We start from the raw sequence: 21,778 nt of genomic DNA, 5'->3' as shown, positions 1-21,778 counted from the left end.
CTTCCCCTTCACAAGAAAAGCAAGACATTTTAACAATACTGAAGAAGCTGTTCTGCAAACCCAGACATACAAATTTGAAAACCATATCTGCAAAGCAAATAAACCTTTACTGGCTTTAATCAGTGGCCTAAATGCAGTCTAAGGTAGTGCCACAGAAATCAGGGGCTAAGAGACCTCTGGACACCATCTAGTCCAACCCCACTGCTAGGCTGTTGTGTCTCTATTTCCTCAGCTTCTCCACTTTACATTTAAAACCCAATACTTCCCTTTGCTTTGATTCACCTTTAACTTCAGTGACCATGACATAGCTGTTAGCTTTTCTGTCTCTTATGTCACTTCACATGTTGACAGAAGGTGTAATCCATATCTTTAGCACAAAATCTTGAAATATTCAAAAATTAAGATGAAACTTCTTCTTCTTGGTTATATGGAAGTCACAAAGAAAAAACCCTTCAGGTTTCAGGTAGCCTTTCTTGACAACAAAAAGTGTTGATTCAGTAGTGAAATGATGCTGTGCCTCTGGCCAAAGTTAGTTAAGAAATTTCCGCACTGTAAATTGGAACAGAGAAAAAAACCTGATTTAATATATAAAATAATTCTCTCCACATGCCCCAGGCCTTTCCAAAACTCACTAAATTTCACGATTTCATAATGATGTGCCAACTAAAGGGAATAGGAAGGTGTAGAAAAGGCAAAGGAATCATGCACTTAAAGAAGAGAAACACTGAATCTTTATTACAGAAAAAAAATAAAAAAGGTGGTCTAAGCATGGAATTACTGCCCTTGCCCCCTGCTCTTCCTCTTTGTCTTTGAATTCACTCAACAAATCTCTGAACAGAGCACTGACTAAAGAGCAGGGCTCACCATACATGAGTTAAGCTTTCAGAGGCATTTGTAGGTTTATGTAAGTTCTTGCCATGGTTTTACTGCCAAATTCTTTTGAGCAGTGTTTGCTATGTAAATAACAGAAGCATAATACTCATCAGCTAACTGGACAGGTCAGATCTTGGGCTTCGACCTTAAGACTAAACTTACTGAAAACAAATCTTAGCATTAGTGGAATCTTGCCAGCAACTATAAGACGATACAAGTTGTCTCCAGCCCTCCAAATTTCACACCTGAGGCAAAAGGACTCCTGCTGAACCCAGAAGGCTCTGGGTTCAAAACAGTGTTTGCACCGTGCATCCATCACTTGTGATTCAAGTGTTTTTAATCTCTCATGACTAGAGACCAATTCTAATCATTTGCACTGCAAAGATTCTCTGACATGGTTCTACAAACATGATAAAGCCAAGCCTAAACGAACTCGGTATTTTCCTGAAAAGAAAAAACAAACAAACCAGGAAAAGTTTGCTGAAAGTTACCAAAAAAAAATAGACTAAATGAGCTGAAAACAAGACGTAAGTTGTAGTTAACTCTAGGCTCCTTCTCTAAATGCTTGAGCGTCACATCTGAGACAGCCAGAAAGAAATCCCCGTCATTTAAATCACATGGTTTACGGGGCTGGGGCTCCAGGAACATCATGACATTCGTAACGAGGACTCAGCAAGGATCGCCCGTTTCTCTCTGGAGTCAACGAGCACCTCGCTGTCACGTCCCTGCTCCCACACTGCAGCCAGAGCACAACGCCAGCAACTTCTGCAGCCGTCCTGAACTCCTGCAGCCGCTACCTCCATCGCTCCGGCGAACAGCTCCCGACCGGCTGCCGCCTCCCGCATGTCCCGGCCGGGCTCCGGCTGCCAGGCAGCGGTTCGCAGGTGCGAGGCGTGCCGGGCACGGCGCTGCCCTGCGGGGGGACGGAGCCGGCCGGAGCTCGCTGTGCCCGAGCTGCCGCGCTCGGCCCCGCCGCAGACCGCACCGCCCCGGGGAGCGCAGGGCCCCGCGGGGCCCGGCCGTGAGGGAGGGCCGGGGGAGGCGGCCGGGCGGGCGGGGGAGGAGTGAGGCGGAGGGCAGGGCCGGGAGGCGCCGCAGCGCCGGGGACGCGCCGTCGCTGCCCCGACACGGCTGGAGCGGAGGGTCCCGTTGCCTTCGCCGCCGCCATGGCCGGGCGCCCCCCGCCCGCCGCCCCCAGGTAGGGCCCGCGCCCCTCCCCGTGCGCCGCCGCCTGCGCGCTCCGGGCCGCGCCGCGTGAGGGCGGCCGCGGAGCCGCCGGTGCCTCCGGGTGAGTATCGGCGCCGGGCGCCCGCGGGGCCCCGCACCGTGCCGAGCGCCCCGCACGGGCTCTCCACGGCGCGGGAGCCCGCGGGTTGGGCAGGGGTCTCCGGCCTGAGAACGGTCCCGGAGGAGCCGCGCTTGGGCTCTGCGGTGCCCGCGGGGGAGCGGCGGAGCGGAGCCGCTGCCGGGCGCGGAGGGGCTCCGGGAATTGGCGTGCGGCCGCGGAAGGGCGGGAGGCGCGCTGCACCTGCCAGGGGGTGGTCGGTCACCCGCCGCGGCTTTGCCCCTACGCCTGAAGCGGGAACTAGAGGGCTTTGCTTTCAATAGAAAGAAAAAATAGACATTGTCATCTAAATTGGTTCTAACAGCTGGTTTTCATGCCGTAGCACCTCGAGAGAGTCGGTAAGTTAATTAGTGCTTAATGATACCTTTAGGATGTTGTGCTTAAATCACTTCGACGCGTGCCCGCTACCGCGTAAATCAGATTGTTTCACGATCAAAGAAAAACCTAAAAATCGCTGTAGTTCTGTTATCCTGGCTCCACCAAACGCGCAGTAATAGCGGTCATGAAGAACCGATTAGCGCAAAACTTCCTGCAAGACGGAAATGGATGCACGGATAGCAGGAGCCTACCGGAGATGCAAGATGTGGTTAAGCATAATTTTCAACAATCACAAGCAAATTACATTTTGATAGTAGCAGGCAGACAGAAGTATTATAGAAATTGTGCCATTTAAGACTATCATAGATAAAAAAGCGTTATGTCAATTATTACAGTTCGTTTCGGTTTAGTTGCTCCCAGTGCAATGTCTAAATGAGTCGTAAAAAAAACCTATGAAAATAAAGTTTGGAGAACGCACAGCATTATAAGAAAGCTGGTTAAACGATGTATAACTACCTAAACACACAAGAGGAACTACTTGGCGGAGGGAAGAACAATGACACCTGGGTGCCTGATAATTACTTTGAAGAGAAATTGCTTCTATTTACTAGAAGGAAACAAAAAGCTTTAAAGCAATCCCTTAGAGAGACTGGACTGAATAGTGTTTCATATCAATAAATATTAACTGACCAAAGCTTGATAATGCTTTGCACTTTGATCTGAATTGCCTGATCTAGAAATAGTCCTTCCCAATTTTTCCCTCGGTATTTCAGAGTAAAATAAAAAGGATTTAGCTTTTTTTTGTTGTTAATCATGATGAGTAATTTTTAATGTGTTTTTTACACTATGAATAACAAAGAGATAACTTTATATATATATATATATAAATATATATAACAATAATAACAGATAATTTTAGTATTTTAGAGGGAGTCATAGTCTGAAAGAGAGAGGGTGGCAGATTTTAAGGCAGGAGAGACTTTTAGATTGTCTGATATGGCATCTTGTATTTCACACTCTACAAAAAATTGTGTAGAATGCAATTTTAACCCCAAGATAAACACATATTCCAACAAGACGGTCTTAAAGGTATCAAGAATTGGACAGGCTGCTGCTTTCTTTGCCTATGGTCTTGTTCTCATTGTTACAAATTTACTTCCTCATAAACCTACAGCCATCTTCTAACTCCATGATTGTTGCTAAGCTTTCCATCACTGTTTTTAGAAACTGGTAGGAAACCAATCCTACTCCAATGCAGAGCTCTGCCATCTGGTCATCTCTTCACCTCTGCTATAGGCCTATTAACCCAGATAAAATTGCCTATTTCTGTAGCAAGGCCAAGGCATGTGAGCAAGGTACCTCTTTCATCTTCCTGAATAGTGATTCTCTTCCAAGAGCTTAAGCAGGTCAGACTTCCCTATGCCAAGAGCTACTGTTCTCTCTTTCATCTCTTTTATCTCCTGAGGCTCACTGTTGACGGCTGCTTGTTACTTGGTAATCAAAGTAACACTTTCTTTGCTGAAGCTTTAATTGTAAGTTTTCTGTCTGTCAGTAAGAACCACAGGACTCCAGGAAGGGTGACCAGAACAGCAGATACCTTATTCAGGTCATTCCTGTCTTCGCCAGGAGACCTTGTGGAAAAAAAAGCACATCTGGGAAGCCATGGGACAGATAACTTGTTATCATACACCTTCAGCTCATTATGCCCACCATACAATATTTAGGCAACTTTTAATTGAGATGTAGTTACAGCAGCTGTTGAGAAATACAAACATTGAGTGTTAGCATTTAGGAGTTAGCTTGACTGACTTCACCAAAGAAAGTTTTCAACATCAAACTGTTATAAAGGTATTTTTCATTTTCCTTACAGAATCACTTCAGGCATTAACCTGTTTCTGTGGTTGTTTATGCCTTATATTAGTAATTAGTTATATTATACCTACACACGTTCCTAAGTCAAGGCCACAGCTCTGCCCCCCTTGCTGACTATCACACATCACTGTCACTCCCAGAGTTCAACAAAAACTCAGGGTGCACATCAATTCCTTCTCAGTACCTTCCTTTCCTTTGGCTTCCACAGCTGAAGGCAAAAGCGTAAGCCCTGGGTTACAATGCCAGCAGTCACAGCAGAGCAGGCAATTGGACTTCAGGCTTCCACTGGTAATTTAGCATTTCCAGCAGCAGCTTCTTGCAGTGAATACAGCCTGGGGGCCAGATGAACAGCACAGAACTGGTAGCTGCCACTTTTCCTTCAAGCAGCTAAAAGACATATTGGATGCATGTTGTATTTGGGGAGCTGGAAATGTGATCTATAAGGATTTATTGTTTGGGTTTTTTGTTTGTTTGGGGAGGCTGGCTTTGGTTTGGTAGGGATTTTTATGGAGGAGAAACATCCCCACATTAAAATCTTAAATATACCAGCTTGCACTTTACCTCATCAGGTGATAGACAGGAAGAAAAATGCTTGAATTTTTACATATGAGGCAGGAACTTCCTTGTTTCTGGCTCCTGTGTTGGTGACTGTCTGGGATGCTGCTGCACAGCTGCTTAAGGACATATAACCACCCCCTTCAGTAAAACTGCAGTTTCTCTGCTCAAGCTTATGAAACCAAACCTATAAACATACGCGGTTTTTGGCCAATCATGTATCTGAAAAAAATATTGGCTCCCAAATAAGTCTTCCAAAATATCTTTTGGACTGGCACCTGTTTTCAACACACCTTTTGTGTAAATACTAGAAAGAAATGGAGGAATTAAAAATGTTCTTCAGAATTGTAAACAGCAGTGGAGCTTAGAAGCAACATTAGAATGAGCAGTAATTCGGAAAAATTGAAATGCCTGTACACTCAACAGAGATGAGAAGGAGCAAGTTTTACATTTTAAAAAGTGAAAAGATAAGCTCAAAGAAAGTCAGGCTATTTCTGAGAACTTGCTCTGCATGTAATAAAAAAAGTGTTGTATCACCAACACAAAATGGTTGTTTTTGTTGGTCATCTCAGAAGTACCTGGTGTGGCACATAGTGCACAAAGAACGGCTAGGAAAAGCCTTTCTGATTTCACAGGATCCTGACGGAAACCAAGCACTGTTTACATTTGATGAACATGCTAGGGCTGACCACAGCTATAAAGAAGTAAGTTATTTAAAGCTGAGAAGAGATCCAAAAGCTGTGGTTGTGTCAGAGCTCCTTACAGGCAGCAGGCATGTGGCACACACTCAGTGCCACTGGAACTTACACCGTAACACTGTCACAGGCAGAGCTGACAGCTGCGTTTGTGCTCCAGCAAAGCAGCCTGAATCTTGTGTAACAGAGAAAACAGATTTGAACTAAGATGCTTTTAGGAATGAGTGGAATAAAACTTTGATCCTTTAAGGAAACAAGATTGCAGGCAAAGACTCCACAATCGCCATGGGACTAATCTACAGATAACAATTTGAATAAATCATTGAAGAGAATGCCAACAAAAATAAAATAAACAGAAAAGCAACACATAAACAGAAATAAATAATAAAAAATTATTCTGAAAAGTTACCAGTCATGAGTGAAATAAGTGAAGAGGAGCAATAGGTGGTGTTTGTTTGGGCTGACCACATAGACCACATCTTACAGGTCTGTTCTCCATATTTTTCCACCTCTATGAGTAAAGGAAAACCAAATGTATTACAAATCTTATTTAAATGAAGGAGAGCAAAAAAATCCCCTGAACAAGTGAGTAATGTCAGAACTCCCATTATCAGGAAACTACATGCATTAGAGCAGCAGCTGGCATCACATATGAGGATGAAATTTATTTTTCTGCACTCATGAAGAACCAGTACTGCAGCCCAACCAGAGGAATCAGTTTAATACTTGCTGGGTATGCTTTTTATTTTCAAATTAGCAGATGAATTTACCAGATATTAGGGGTGGAGCAGCCAGAAAAACTATCTGGTAAGTTTCAATATTCACTAACTTCTTCTAATGATAGTTTGAGTCTCAGTGGGAATTTGTGAAATGACATGCTGTTCCCTGTTTTCACGGGCAATTACTTTAAGCAGTTCACTAAGCTGGCTAACCTGTGTTGTTAAACATAGACAAAATTCTCAGAGATGCTTGCCTTCAGTGAGGTGAGGGGAGAAAAAAAATCAGCTAAAACCAGAAGGAACATAAATTGTCAAAGGTCATGTCTGTGCATGAGGAATCTTATCCCTTGAGGACTGGGATTGTGGGCAGAGGGAGAAGGGACACTTGTAGAAGTGGTGAAGTTAACTATAGAATTTCCATGCTTTGTTTCATTAACCAACTTGCACACTACAGTGACAAAACCATACTACTTATGTCCGGGCTTGGCATCTCCACTTTTTCCTTATTTAACCAATCCCATCTGTTTTGAATTTTTTAATCCTGCCTAGCCTAGCCTCCCACATGAATTTCTCACTGTTTTCCTGAAAATATCCGTTAATCTCCTCTTTCAGCTCTGGCTCTAATCCCGTGCATCCCTTCCCTTTGTGACTGCAATAGTTGCATTGGTGTCAGTCACTCTGTTCACAAACTGCCTATGCATACCACCCCTTCTCCTTCATTCAGTCCTCTCCTTCTCTGGAAAGACTTGAGAAAAACTAACAACTATTAGTGATAATTTGGAACATCCATAATCTGTTGCTGTGCTCCTCATTTTGTATATGTTTTAGGTTATGACCTCTTCCCAGTAATCTTTGTAGGCACACTTACTAATTCATCAGGGTTTTGTCATCTCCTTCCCCAGCCCTACATTAATCACTTTACTCTTTCTTGTTACATGTGGTTGGCTCAGCTACTACCTGAGAAGGCACTGGGGGAGGGAGGCATAGACTCATGGGAACCTTTATCTGCACTGTGGATATGAACCCTAGTCACTCCTCATGCAGCTATCCTTCCCTAAACCTGAGTGTAAGAACACCCTCTAAAGAACAGCGTTTTAAGCCATGATTGGCACCTGAACAGCCAGATATTCACATATGCAGACAGCAGTGAGGTGTGCTAAAGGTGCTGATGAGCAGGAGCAGGGTGAGGGAGGCTGAGAGCTCCCTCTGAGGATACCAACCTGGGATGGCAGGATCCCAGCAGCGGTTCCTCCAGGCTCCCCACTCTGTATTGCACTCACTGCACCTGCTCTCAGACACAGTATTGGCTTATTTCATTGAAGAAGCAGCTTCAGCATGAAAGACCAGGAATGCAGGCACTAATAGCCATGTAGTTTTGAGCATTTACTCAGAAGTGCAGTAGGCAGCTTTAGTTTTTTTCTCAGAAGAAGGAAAATTAATTAAACTTCCACATCAAAACAATAGCTTTAATTACTGAGTCACTGGATAAAATGCAACAGCAGCTCCTCTTCTCCTGGTGTGTTGTACAGGCTCTTGTCTGTGTTCTGGGGAGAAGCAGGAAGGAGAAGCCTGCCTGGCACTCACAGGAATGATGCACTTTGAAAAATTTCAGATCTCTCAGGATCTGTGTTAGAAATCGGTGGGGCTTGTTTCCCAATTTTTTAGCAATCTCTTTCCTTATCAGTGGATTCAATAGTGCTTCACATTCCATAGCTTCCCTCCACAGCTTCCCTTCCTCCTGCTTCACTGAAACAGAGAGAAAAAAATACATACTGCATATTTCTGGTTTTCTTTTAACCAGAACTACAAAGTTAGCATGTGCAGATTAATACTACGATATCTGGAATTTATTTGCTGTGCAGAATGAATTTTAAGACTTCTTTTTTCAGTCTTGTCAGCCTTTGGATTGTTGTCATTAATCTCTTTAGTTTCCCTTGGTAATTTTCTTCACTTCAAGCCTCCCCTGGTTATTATTAAATATCTAGCTACCTCAAGTACCCATGACACACAATAGGTAGGTGGTTTTTATCAAAGTTATGTTTCCTCTTGGTTGCGGAACCACAGTTTCTTTTATATCTAATTATTCTTGAGTGCTGTGTAAGGAAGTTCCATTTGTAAGTCTTGATTAAATTTCATTTATAACTGAAAGAAAAAGTTCTTTTCTAAAACTGCTAACACAGAACTTGATGCTGGAGTGCATATTTCACTGCTAGTGAAATTCAGAAGTTGTCAACAAGTCCTGTATAACCCTAAGCAGTCACTTTTAAGACTGGAACTTACCCTTCGCGTATTATCCTGAGCTGGCTCCATGCACTTGCAATAATTGTCATCCAAGTGTTGTGGAAGATTTTTGTTTTCTGGAAAAGTTTTGATCAATTACATGAATTGCTGGGAAACTGAAATTCATTGAACAAATACATTGTTGTGGTGTAGTTAAAACTTTTTAAACAGAAAGATGCACAGAGTTCCATAGGACTTGTGTTTTCTTTCAGTATGAAAAACATGTGTGGTCCTCATGTAGACCATGTGAGATTGCATAGTTACCAGAATTTCATACACAGGCATTCTGTCAGCAGTGGAACTGTTCATTACATGCAGTGGCTCTTCAGAATATTAAAGGGAGAAAAGGTGTCTCTTAGTTTTCAGAACTGTCTTTAAATTAGATCCCAATCCATTTCCCCTAACACACATTTATAACCATCTGTGCTATTTCAATTTGAAAAGGGAAGAGATCAAATCAGCAGGGTAATGTTTCAACAACATACTTATAGATTGTTTCTCTTCTATGTTGTCAGGGCAATGTCCTCCTTCTTAGTGAAAAATGTGTATTACCATTGTAGACATCTAAGAAAAATGAACAGGTCATTTATTTTTAAAAGGAAAAGATTTGCATGCTGTAGTGTTGAAATGAAAACCCTTTTTCCTCACATAAACTCCAGAATAAGGCCTTCCCCTCAACTGGAATAAAAAGAATTGCTTCTCAAATATTTAAAAATACAGCAGTAACAGCACAGCTCTTAGGGAGTTTAGTTATATGATAACATTGTGTCTGCCAAGACCTTCAATACATGCCATAAATTCAGTGAAATCCAATGGTCACATTATCCACATTCCCAAAGGTAGCATATATGACCTGTAACAGTGTTTGCATGATGTAATTTAAGTGTTAGTATAGCTAACCAAACACAGAGTTTTGGTACTTTTACAAATATAGTCATACTTCTAAGATATTGGAAACCTGTGTATTATGGAACAGTGTATATGACTATGAGAGAGAGGTGTCTTTTGGTACTAGCAACAGTAGCAGATTTTTACTTCACACAAGAAAAATGAATTCATAGGTAAGTATGTATTTGTTGAGTGCAGCAGGTGATTTTCTGATTCAGAAAGCAAGGCTTTTAAGGCATCACGTATAAGAAAAACTATTAACTACTGAAATAAATAGTGACAGACCACAAACAAGTAATATAAATACAAATACTAGTCCAAGTCCAATAATGAAATAAAAAAAGAGGCTGTAGGGATGGGTTTACTTTGCATGGGTTGCTTTTGCATACACAGAACCAGACTTCTGTGTTACTTGTGTCTTTCTGTAGCTGCAATTGTTACAGTGACCCCCACTAATGAAACAATAGGAATTTGGTGAATTTGAATTTAAGGCATGAAACAAGTGGCAACCTCTACTCTTAATGAAGTTAATAGGAAGAGCTGGTTTATAATTGTTTTTTCATTAGGTGTAAGACTAGGAATACTCATTTGGCAAGTGCTCACAGAATCACACTGCAGGCAGTGATAAAGTTGTCTGAGAGCTTAACCTGAGCTCGGTTCATGGTGCAGATGGTCCTGTTGGACCTTGTGCATTCCAGTGGGAACAAGTTAACCATGTCAAGCCCAAACATCACAACAGTTACATGATAATTCTGAAGTTCATTGTGAGTAGTGGCAGTTTATCTACATCATGCCACCAAGGAATTAATTAAATTAATAACACATTGACCTGATTCAGTGTTAGACTCCTAGAGATCATGTCCCATGTTCATTGTATAGGGTACGAAAGGCTGTAGATTTTAGAGAGTAGAAAGAAGCATTCATCTTGCCAAAAAAGCTCAATCATAGTTCTTGGGCTGATATCTCATGCCTTTTTAAGATGGTATAAGTGAGGAAAAAGTTGTGAATGTTCACCTACCACTCAATCCCATTAATCACATTACAGTCCTTGGGAAAGAAAGTTTCACAAATTGAAGTTAAACCAAATACAATGTTTGCAGTATCTTCACAGAATGACACAAAGCATGTTTTGTCATATTAAAAGCCAAGTTGATTAGAGGCAGCTTCATTTTGTTCACATCTCTGACAATTTTATCATGCATGTTTTTAAAAACATACTTTTAAGAAAATGAATTTTTAGATTTTTTTTCCTACCTAATCACAGATTGTACTCATTGACATATTCACAGCATCAAAATTGATAAGATTTGTGTTTCTTTGGGGTATTGGTAGCAAATCAGAATTGTTCAAGAGTATTTCAGGTATGTAAAATACGTTAAAATAAGAATTTTTGTGAATAAACCATGACAAAGTGTATTCTTTGGCATTAAAATAAGCAGAATGTACCCTGACATTTTAACTAGATAGTTTACAAATGTAACTGCAGGTGGTCATTAAAACAATACTGAACTAAAGAGAATAGGAAATTTCTTTTAATATTTCAGATGAAAACACTTGTTTTGAGACTGTTGTTCTACTTTTATAATATCATTAGTCAAGGTAAAAACATATTGCTTTCTGAACTCTACTGTAATCCTAGACAATGTTTTGGAAGGTTTAGTAGGAATCTAAACCAACTTGCCTTTCTTGCAAATTGAAAGGGCTGGGAAACAGAATGAAGTTGAAGAAATATATATGTTCACTAGAAATAATACACTTGCTTAATAGGTACTTTTGAAAGTAGTTTAGATACTGTTAAGGCAAAATATTTGCCATAAACAAATTGAGTTTAGTAGGGACCAATATCATAACTATATAGTGTCATTTTGACCAGTTATTTTTTTAATGTATGGATATGTTGGTATAGGTGCCTGACCAATTGAACTAATTACAATAGGCTACAAATTGCCTTCATTTTCCAGCTGTAGAAACAATGTTACAATTTCCTACAATATTCAGAGACATTAACTTCTGTGATATGGAAAGGTGCATCTTCACTATACTGAAGTCAATTCTCATGATTTGTAATAAAGAATACTGTACATCATGATACTATAACCATTTGGCTTGTCATACACATAATTTTCTTTTTCCATGACCTCAAGCTGTTCCATCATTCAAGTTCTCTATTGAAAAATCTGGTTTTCCAGTACCAGTAGTCCATTTTCACTAACAGTTTTGTCTTTTATGTTTTCAGAAGTAGCTGAAAGTGATGCTGCAACTGTGGGAAAATCCCAAACTCCTATCTTAAATATCTGTATTTAGGTACAGATAGGACCCCCTTTCTTAATCTTATAATTCCAAAGGCAGATTTATTATTTCTGTGGAGAGGTGGTACAAAGAATTTCAGAAAGTCTTCTGAACATTAGGAAAATGCCATTCAAAAGATGAAAGTGATGTTCACCTTCTGATCACGCACATAATCTTGACTACCTACCACATTTCAATTATGCTTGTATAGTCTATTTGATTTGTAATCAATCTAAAAAGGAAAAACACATGAACAGCTAGCAAGTTTTGATTAGCTACACACATTTTCTATTCAAACAAAATCATGACATATGCATTTACTTCTAAGTTATTAACATCTTTGTCACATTACTCTTCCCTTCAGAAATATTCAATATCTGTCTTGAATATAATCACTGAAAAGCTTTTATAAATTAAAATTGAGATCTTTAGAGAATGGCATTTAAAAAAAAAAATTCAGATAGTGAAATACTTGTTTGCATGTGCTGTGCTTTATGGCTTGTTTTGTCAGTATTTGACTGTTTTTGCTCTGATGCTCCGACTGAGAATCACATATGTTGATGACAAAAGCTGATTGAGGAGCTTGACTCCTCAATCTATGTTTGGCTATATAATATAAATAGGATGCCAAAAATACTTAATGAATGAGTTAAGGCAAGATTTACATCCTCCACATAAAAACACCGGTGTCTTCCTGTGTCATGTTGCACTGATTGTCCTGAAATGCCCAGCTGACAGTTTGTGCACAGCAGAAGGATGAGAAGAGCAGGCAATGAACACAAGTTGTTTGTTAGATACAAGAAACATATAAAGCAGGCTGTGAAAAATTACCTAGTGGTTTATGGCATGAAAGCCTAATTTTCAGTGTCTGCTTTCATCCTGAAAAGTGCTGAGAATTTCTATTTCTAGTTGAAATCTGTGGGAGCTGTGTGCACATTTGTTATGTATTTAAATTGGACAAATTTCACCAGTTTTCAGCTGTGTCACAATGTTTTTTCCATTCTTTTTAAAGGAGGATCAGATAACATCATACATTTGGACTATTACATTGTGCTGCATTAACTACATATCCTATATTAAGAATAGGGATTGCCATCAAAAATGTAGAAATAATAAACTTTTTTTATTAAATACACAGTCATGAGCATTTTTCTAGAATGGAAAAACAATTATTTCCTCTTTTGTCCTCCTTCCCACAGCACAAGGACCAATAATATTGTGCAGTACACCTACATATGCTAAGTGAATAAGGAATTTTTTGTGGGATATCTTTTTATGAATATTTCAGATTTTATATTGATTTTGCTGACTAAGTAGGCTTCAATTGTAGCAATTTTATTGCTTTATTTTAGAGGAAACTGCCTTAATATGCTGTTTTTGTGGTACCTGTGCCTGTATCCCTCTAAAATCATCTTCCCAATCAGCACTGCTCAGTTAAGTTATGTGTATACAGACTAATTGCTCAAAGAATCCTTCCTTTAACAAGATTTCTTATCTTTTCTGCAGTCAAACCCTCAGCAGAACCTTAGTTTCCCACTGGCTGGCACTCCAGACCTGAGTACAGACTCCTTGCTTTTGAGGCAGAAAAGCAGTCTGAGTTGTCTTTCAGTCCATCTCCGTAAGGTAAAGTCCTTTAGCCTTCCCTGCATTTAAGGGTTTGTTCCTTAATCTTTTCCAAGTTAGTAATTCTTCTTCATCCGACCTTGCTGTTGATCCAGGTCATCTTTTTGTACCTTCTGAAACACCTTCCACCTCAGGAACTCAGGAGAAGTTTCTGTTTCCTGTGAATTGTTGTGGGCATTTCCCACCAGAAGAGATCTCACAGTTCCTCCTTTTCTGTAGTTTACTCTGAGTAAGGTCCAAACCTTTGTGGAAGGTTTCCTTAGGAAGTAGCCATTCCACCAGAATAACAAAGGTCTGTCTAGAATTAAAGCTGTGTCAAATCCATGGATAGGTGGGAAAAAGGCAGGACGCCTATCAGCTGTGTGCAAAAGCCAGTTTATATTGGGTTGACTCTCTGTCAGTAAATTACTGAAATGCAGTTAACCATCAAAACCCACCAACCCAATCATCTGTCATTCAGCTCCTGAGTGCCAACTCTTTGATTTGATTGTCAGCGCTCTGAACTGAATATATCCTGCCATAGCTATTGAATGTGGAGGAGTTTGTCAGACTTGTACATAAAGCCTTGTATTTTACCCTTAGTAATTCAATCAGTTAACTCAGGAAGGAAGGAATATTTCTTAGTAGATAATAAAAAATGTAGTTAGTTTTGTTTACATTTATTCTTCAGTAAAACTTGTCTGTTCTTTTATAATATTTCAAAAACACGATTTGAAAGAAGGCTGTTGATTGTTACTTCTTACAGAGACTTACAGATTTATTTACTAGTTTAATTTGGAGCAGAATAAAGGTCATTCAGGGCTCTTTGGGCATTGTGAAGTGTACCCCAAATGGGTTTTTTCTCTGCATCTGTTTTTCATCAGCACGTAGCTAAAGACCTGGTCTTTTGGCAACTGTATCACTGATAAAAATGAAATGTAAATCATGAATACCCAATAGACACTATGAAATGAGCAATCTGGATATAAAGCATTTAAACTTCCAGTCTTTTTAGTGTGCTGATCTGTAAAACCCAATCCTGTACCTGTTAGAGTGCACAGACAATGAAGTGCTCAGTATTTTTGTTTCCAGTGAAGCCAATAGCAGCCAAGGGAGACTGAAACAAGTCTCTGAATACTTTAAAAGATGCAATCCTGATATTGCCAGTGATTATATTCTGTACTTGGGTTCCAAATCCATAGCAAAATCAGAAAGACATTTGTTTGAGGTATTTATAGAGCGTCTGCTTGACTAACCATCTGTGCTCTGATTGAAGTATACACATTGTCCAGATTGAATAAAAACCATTTATGTGGATTAGAATAGCAACTTTGACACTGTTACATCTAAAGATTTTGCTCCTAGTGACTTTGCTGACCTGTTTACTTGCAAAGGTAAATTTTAAAACTGTAAAATTTGAAAGGTAGCATGAGGAAAGAGTATGACTAGTCTGTCCACTTCAAAAAGGCTTTGAAGTTAACAGATGCTGTTTGAACACTGCACGGCTTTCAAAACTGCTCCTTGCTTAGGGTCTGGATTAAGCTGGCTGCCTTCCTCAGTTGCTTAGTAGCTTTCAGGTTTATTTGGGAAGGTAGGAGTAAGAAGATGCTAAGTATTTTGCTCTGCTTTCACTTCTCTCATACTCCTATTTCAAAACGAGATTCATCTCTTTTTTGTTGTTTTTGATGTTCTCTACAAGTATTAGCAGAACACCAGAAATGTAGCTCACTATAGCTTGGCATTAATTGCACTGAGAAACCTCCCTGTGTTCATTCAGTTTGCTTCCTTCAAGATCATTTTTTTCATGGATCAGTACATTTTCTATGTTCAAAATGCTAAGATTAGGACTCATAATGAAAAGAGGAAAAACAGCAGGCTGTAATATGATTGATTCAAAAAATATATGTGAAATGGTCACATTATTTATTGAGATTGCTCCTTAGGAATGATTATTGAACAGCAAGTTTTGGGAAGCTGGTCATTCTTGTTCAAGATGGTAGGAAATTGAAGTTTTTTATATTGTTTCACAAGATTAATTTTCTTTAGTGATAACCTGGGGAATTCTTTAAATTACCTCATCTTAGTTGATGTAGCACCATCTGCCACATCTGCAAAGGAGATAATTATTTTTAGGAGCAGCTGTGGGTTTTTTGATTAAGTCTTGAGTCATCGAGGTCAGTATTTTTGAATTATTCAACACAGGAAAGATGAAGCAATTTGTTTGCATTTTGGACAGTAATGCACGATGCGTTATTATTACAGTTAGTGATATAAATCTCATAACTATATATAAACCTCATAGCTATTTACTACAGTCCTCTAATTTCCAGGAAATTGGTTTGTATTCTTTGTGAGTGCATATAGCTTGTAGGAAAAAAAATGATCAGTTACAATTCATGAATCAGTATGACAGCATCTAGTGGCAAATGAATGTGGAGACTTCTCTGTTAATATAAATACTGAAGTGAAAATGGTCTACTTAACACCAAGCCTTAGGTCCACCTTCCCAAGTTCAGTTTCAAAAGCTGAATTGTAGATTAGGATCTTTCACACCAAAAGAAAACTTTAAATGAACAATCCCTTAACAGAGATTGTTTACTATGCCTGTGGCTTTTTGTGATACCTCTGAGTCAGATGAGCACATCGAACACAGATCAGCATTATCCATCATATACTAAACAAGGGAGCCAAGAAAACTTGAGACCTGAGACCTAAAACCTCCAACAGCTTCCTTTATCTTGTAGTGAAAAGGCTCCAATATGTGCCAGATGTCTTGAAAGTTCAGCACTTTGTGAAATGTGAAGTAACGAGTAGTATGTGAATGCAGAGCTACAGCTTCATGATGAGCTGGTTACATCTCTGCAAGAGTTTCTTTTGGCTTCCTGCTATTGAGGAACTAATGAGAGCAGAAGCTTTTCAAAGCCAGAATAGTTTTTCCCCTGGAGAGTTAATGAGAAATAGGTTTATATTACTGCCTTTGATACAGAGCAAGGGTGGCAGAGCTGTATGGCCTGAGGAGGGTCTCTTGAGAAAATACCTGTTGAAAATGAAAGCTTAGAAAGGATACCCATGGGATAAAGAGAAGAGGAAACTTTGCCCTTACTGAGAGTTGAGATAATTGAAAAAGAGATGTTGAAAAGCCAAATCCATGTTCTGTGTTGGAAGAAAGACCTGTGTCCCGAAGGTATTCTATACAAGACCTCATTCACAGCATCTCTCTGAGTTATGGAAGACTCGCATTTGTGGTGCTGAATTCCCAGCCTGCAGAAGCACAGCTGGGTGCTCATTTTCCCATCAGTTGGCATGCATTTCTGCAAATCTCCTTTGTGTCACACCTAGAGGGGCTCATGTACCAGATTGATCAGCAGGAGTGGCCAGGGGAATTTCTCTGTGTTTCTTCTAGAAATTGTGTAGCCATAAACTCAACAAGGAAAAGGCTGTGGAGTCTAAAACTGAAGCTCTCCTATTTTGGCATTTCTTTGTTAAAATTTTTCTGTATTTCAGTGACCAAACCCTGACCATTGAAGTTTGTTTGCAAGCAGTGGGAGTCCAGAGTTCCTGTCCCAAACAACTCAGGACTGATCACAACTCATTGCAGTGCAGCATGAGAATAGAGGTTCTGCTCTGCAGTTATAGAACACAAAATGTGAAGCTAAGACAAAAAAGCTCTGAAAGTGTTAGAGATACTTGTAAATGCATTGTCCCTTGTCTAATCACAGTTGCTGATTTTTCCTGTGCTCCAAGTAATCAACTGGGTGTGAAATACAACTCTAAGAACTGGGATGGGTGACAAGAGGATTTAGATTTACCAAATTTTGGGAATACCAAGGGCACTTAGGTTTCTTGTCTGAACTTTAGTCTGAGTGGGAGTCTAGTCTCATTTAAAATATTTAATGGCATTCTACATTTATTTCAATCATGTGCTTTTAACAAGGTTTTCTATATTTATAAATGAAAAGTGGGCTTATTTTGAAAAGAACACAGATTTTAAAGGATTAAGAAGCTTTTACAGATCATTTAACTTTCCGCATGACTTGGAGGAGAGCTTTACTTCTGTATGGGACACGTCATGTGCTGCTCCCCGCAGAAATATTGTCCAGAGATAGCACAGATTTGTTGATACTCCAGAATGTGACTCTTCAACTACATTTTCCAGCTATGCTTTATTGTGATACTCTATTTGTACTGTTTAATTAAGTTCCAAAGAAGGCCTTCAGGTGGTTGTCAAATTATTATCTTTGTTGCTGTTAGACATAGTAACACTTCACACACTGAAGTTCAGTTCCCTGCACATAGTGGAACTAAGAGCAAATAGTCTTTAGCAGCCCATCAGCTTCCTGTGGCAGAGCCCCTCAGTCTTTCTCTCAGTGAAGAGGAGAAAACAGTACAACAGGCCTTGTACTTCAACCTGCAGGTCAGCCTTGATCTGTAATTTTCTATTAGATTGCAGAGGTGATGCATCTTATAAAAAGAGGCAGTGCACAGTTTCTTCTGGGAGTGGCAAGTTTTACCTCATCCAAAGGCTGCATCTCAATGTGGACTTATCAAGTAGGATACTTAACTTATGTAAGATTTGACCCTCTGAATGTGAGGTTCCTACTTTAAATGGAGATAGAAAGTCAGAATTGGCTTCACATGTTTAATTTTCCTCATTCTGTTAAAGAACTCAGTATTAGGCCTATAAAATGGTATGTTGCTGTGTCAAATGCCAGAGAAATTACTGCCCAGAAATATTACTGTGTATCTGTATCATCTGAGCAATGAAGCAGAGTTTTGTAAACAGGCAAAAGTCATCTAAGTACAAATGATGGTGATCTTCCAGAGTATTAAGTGGTAACATACTTTCCAAGTGAAGTCAATTAACTCTCTGGGGTCTCTGGTTCATCTATATTCAGTCCTCTGATGTGATTCATGAAACTTCCCCCCAGCTAGCAATTAACAAGTCCTAAATTAGTTTGATATTTTTTATTCACTCTTCTAATTTCAGCACATCTAGATACTTCTTTAAATTATTATGGAATAGAACCACACACATCAGCAGAATTCTCATTGACAAAGTTCCTTACCAGTGGGAGTGCATATATTCATAGCTAGTCCTAAGCAGTATGTGGTGAAAGATACATGCATGAATCTTTGAGGGCAGCCTTAGTCATACTTGGCTCTGGATTTCAAAAGAAAAAAGGTGCTTCTGGCCTGCTCTTAATGTACTGGTTTACACGTCAGTAAAGGTGACAGGAAAATGCACTTTAGGTTTGGGCATAGTAGGAAGTTGTGCACTGTCTGTTATCACACTGGAACCAATGAGAGATTATTGCTCAAGCCATGGTAACCTGGGTGTCCATCACAACATGTTCCACATGTTCTCATAGGTGGCTTGCAATAATTAAAAGCACTCCAAAGACCCAGTCAGAGAAGCAGAACATGTTCATGTAGGATACTTTTCCCCTGGTATATTCCTGGATAAATAGTCCTTTAGCACGTGTGACCTTTAACTGTGATCATGTCATGACCAGAAGGAGAAACTTCATTAATCTTGCCTATGTGATTATTGTATGATGGAAGATCTTTGAAGACTGGCCTGAGCTATTCCAAAAGAAAAGTATGAGGGTTGGTTCTTGCTGTGTGTGCAAATAATTTGGCTGGGGGAACTTGTTTTTATGGTTTTGTACTTTACATCTGCACAGTCCCAAAGTAAATGTATTTGTTGTGTACCACTGAATCACAAAACAGAATATGTGCACAACTTACCTTAGCTCCAAACCTATGGAGTATCGAGCTGTTCCATTTGGATTACAGAATATTGCATCTCCTGTTGTGGTTTTTTTTTCACTTTGTAATCACTACCCCTTTACTTCAATCCTGGCAGGTAAAAATACAGCAAATATTTCTGTTGTTTACCAAGTGGAATTAATGCAGTGTGTATTTCATTTGCTGCTCCAAGCTGCCTGCTTATGCAAACAAGTCAGTACCACTTTTTACATTGGCATTTAAGACAGATCTGGTTTTAGGCAGTTTATGCTTTCCTCTAGTCTTCAAAAGACATCAGTCTGCTATTTTATATCCAAAGTGTGTAGCTCGGGATAATCTTCCAAAAAGGGAAAATTAGCAATAAATTGACTAGTAACATCAGAGTACAGACCACATCTTGTATTCTAAGTTACATCTCTTTACTGACCTGTGTTTTGGTGTTACTTGAGTTATTTATGTAGCTGAGTCACTGGAAAGGTTTTTGGGGGCTTGTTTCTTTTTTGTTCTTCAGCAACTTTGAATCTCCACTGATGCGTGAGGTCCCAGAGCGCCAAGGCAGCAGCACAGACAGTTCTGCAAGCAGTTTGGGAAGCTCTGTCACAGCATGTAAGAAGGTAACTTTTAAGTTTATGTTACATTCAAAGTCCAATATATATATATAGCTTTGCTTTTTAGATTGCAGCTTTAGTGAGGAATACAAAATTTAAGTGATACTTAGAAAAGGTTTGATACAGAAAAATAATTCAGTGGTGCTGTTACGGTATCTTGCAAGCTTTGTCTGCCTAGTCTATACTTGTCTGATCCCAAAATACATTATACTTATATGGGAGGTAAACTCCTATTGAACATTTCTAATTTACTTCGTTATATGACATTTCATTATAAGAAACAAAAGCAGTGCATAGCATGAATACCTGCAGTACTGCTCTTCAGTAAATGACAAGTTTCTGGGACACAGAGCTTTGCTTCTCTGAGGTCAATGCAATGGAGGGTCCTTCCTGAAAAAACTTTGGATTAGTTTCTACAAGAGGTGGTATAGACTGCTGTTATTGTTTCCTAAAATCAGGTTTATATGCAATAACTTCATTTAGAGCATGTGGGGTGGAAAAAGTGACACCTGTGTGTGTATGTATGTCATTAGGAGGGGTTGAATATAATTTTATGCATGTAGCTAATTTCAGTACAACTGATAATACAAAGGTGAAGACCTTTAATTTCTCCTTCCTGGGAGCTTGTTACGGCAGTGCAGTCTGAGGGAAGGGGGCACTACCAGAGACTCTTGAAGAGGACAGGCTGTCTTTCACCTCTTATGTTGCAGTAAACCTCAGAGCTCTACTGTCTCCCACAGGCATCATTCTAGAGCTGAAAAGATAGCATTCATTTTAAACTTTCACAGTTCATTCAGTCTTCTCATAATTCTGACTTTTAATAACGCTTTCCTCTTGGGTTTGGAGTTTTTTGTTTGTTTGTTTTATGTAACAAGAGTGAAGAATAAAACATGTACGTGATAAAGATTTATTTTTCTTGTACTGAAAACCATGCACGGAAATTTTGTTAGATATAGTGTCATTGAGATAAAAAGTGAACTCAATAAGACAGATGTGTATACTGGGACTGGGCTTCTCTTCCTCACCCCAACATGGCTAAAAGATAAAGTGTCAATATTTCATTTGATCAAAGGGTTCATTTGCAAAATAACACTTGGGTTTTAAAAATACTGCTGACTGTAATTGGAATCCTCATATAGACAGAAAATCTACTGTGTGGGAAAACATTTTTTATTTAATCTCAGAGTTGTCTACTTTATGTAAGAGTGAAGGACAGTGGAACAGCACTAAGTGCCACCACTGCCTTTACAAAAAAGGCTCCTGCTTGGTCACATTCAGAAGTATCACTCTCTTTTAAAGGGTAGCCTGTATCACATGGCTGAGAGCTGCTTCACCCATCCAATCCTATACATTTGAGCTCTTCATTGTAAAACAACTCAATTTTATGATTGTCAGCACACTAAAAGAAGTTACTTCTGACAATACTTCTGACAAACAGCAGGATGTTTTGGGCTTCTTTACACAGCTGTCAGAGAAAGTTTATCGTGTGTGTGTGCGTGTGTGTGTGTGTGTGTGTGTGTGTGTAAAAGGATGAAGAATTCTCTTCCAGCCTGTGTTAGATGATTTGGAAGTTAGATATGTAATTGGTTGTGAAGTGAAATGCTGTGGGTTCTGGCTGCAAGGGAACAGTTTAAACAGTTGCAGGTTTGAGTAGTTATATTTGGCATGAATGGCTCTTGTCAGGAACCATATGAGATGTAGCCTGTTACTACACAGACCAACCTAAATGAATGCAGAAGATGTGCCCCTTGATATCCTGTTTTATTCTGTATGTCCCACTTTCCTATCTTTTTTTGATGAGTAGTAATTAACCAAAGCAATTAAGATGTTCAGTCATGAAAACGCAGATGTTTCATTTATGGAGTAGAGCCTTTTTAATGCTGTCTCAGTTATAGATATTTACTGTATTTTAATGTCTTGTGATCTAAATCAGGGAGCAGGAAGCTGTTACACTAAACTCATATGCAGTATTTTCCTCTGGGAGAG

At 39.5% G+C, this 21,778-nt stretch overlaps 1 protein-coding gene and 1 long non-coding RNA gene across 14 annotated transcripts in view; one reads left to right on the top strand and one right to left on the bottom strand.

Moving 5' to 3' along the window:
- Positions 1 to 1,883, bottom strand: part of LOC111933531 (uncharacterized) — a 131,824-nt gene extending 129,941 nt beyond the window's left edge. For 3 of the 4 annotated variants that reach the window (XR_015274713.1, XR_002866766.2, XR_002866765.2), the window contains exons 1-2: positions 1,119 to 1,572; positions 283 to 549 (exon numbers count right to left, since the gene is read on the bottom strand). This is a non-coding gene — a long non-coding RNA (uncharacterized LOC111933531). Of the gene's footprint in view, positions 1 to 282; positions 550 to 1,118; positions 1,573 to 1,670 lie in introns of those variants that run through there. The other variant, XR_015274714.1, reaches the window with a different exon arrangement.
- The window catches only part of SPHKAP (SPHK1 interactor, AKAP domain containing), a 64,431-nt gene continuing 44,219 nt past the window's right edge, over positions 1,567 to 21,778 (top strand). Inside the window, exons 1-3 of one of the 10 annotated variants that reach the window (XM_023933193.2) lie at positions 1,569 to 1,757; positions 13,341 to 13,457; positions 19,696 to 19,798. In XM_023933193.2, the coding sequence (XP_023788961.2) occupies positions 19,715 to 19,798 (84 nt within the window). In that variant the 5' untranslated portion in view covers positions 1,569 to 1,757; positions 13,341 to 13,457; positions 19,696 to 19,714. Of the gene's footprint in view, positions 1,758 to 1,928; positions 2,072 to 2,091; positions 2,162 to 2,184; positions 2,557 to 13,340; positions 13,458 to 19,695; positions 19,799 to 21,778 lie in introns of those variants that run through there. The other 9 variants (XM_086844893.1, XM_086844892.1, XM_086844895.1 and 6 more) reach the window with 9 other exon arrangements.

This window comes from Cyanistes caeruleus, chromosome 10, assembly GCF_971803275.1.
Source record: "Cyanistes caeruleus chromosome 10, bCyaCae1.hap1.1, whole genome shotgun sequence".
In the NCBI taxonomy this organism is placed as follows: domain Eukaryota; kingdom Metazoa; phylum Chordata; class Aves; order Passeriformes; family Paridae; genus Cyanistes; species Cyanistes caeruleus.
This window is presented reverse-complemented; position numbering and strand designations above follow the sequence as displayed.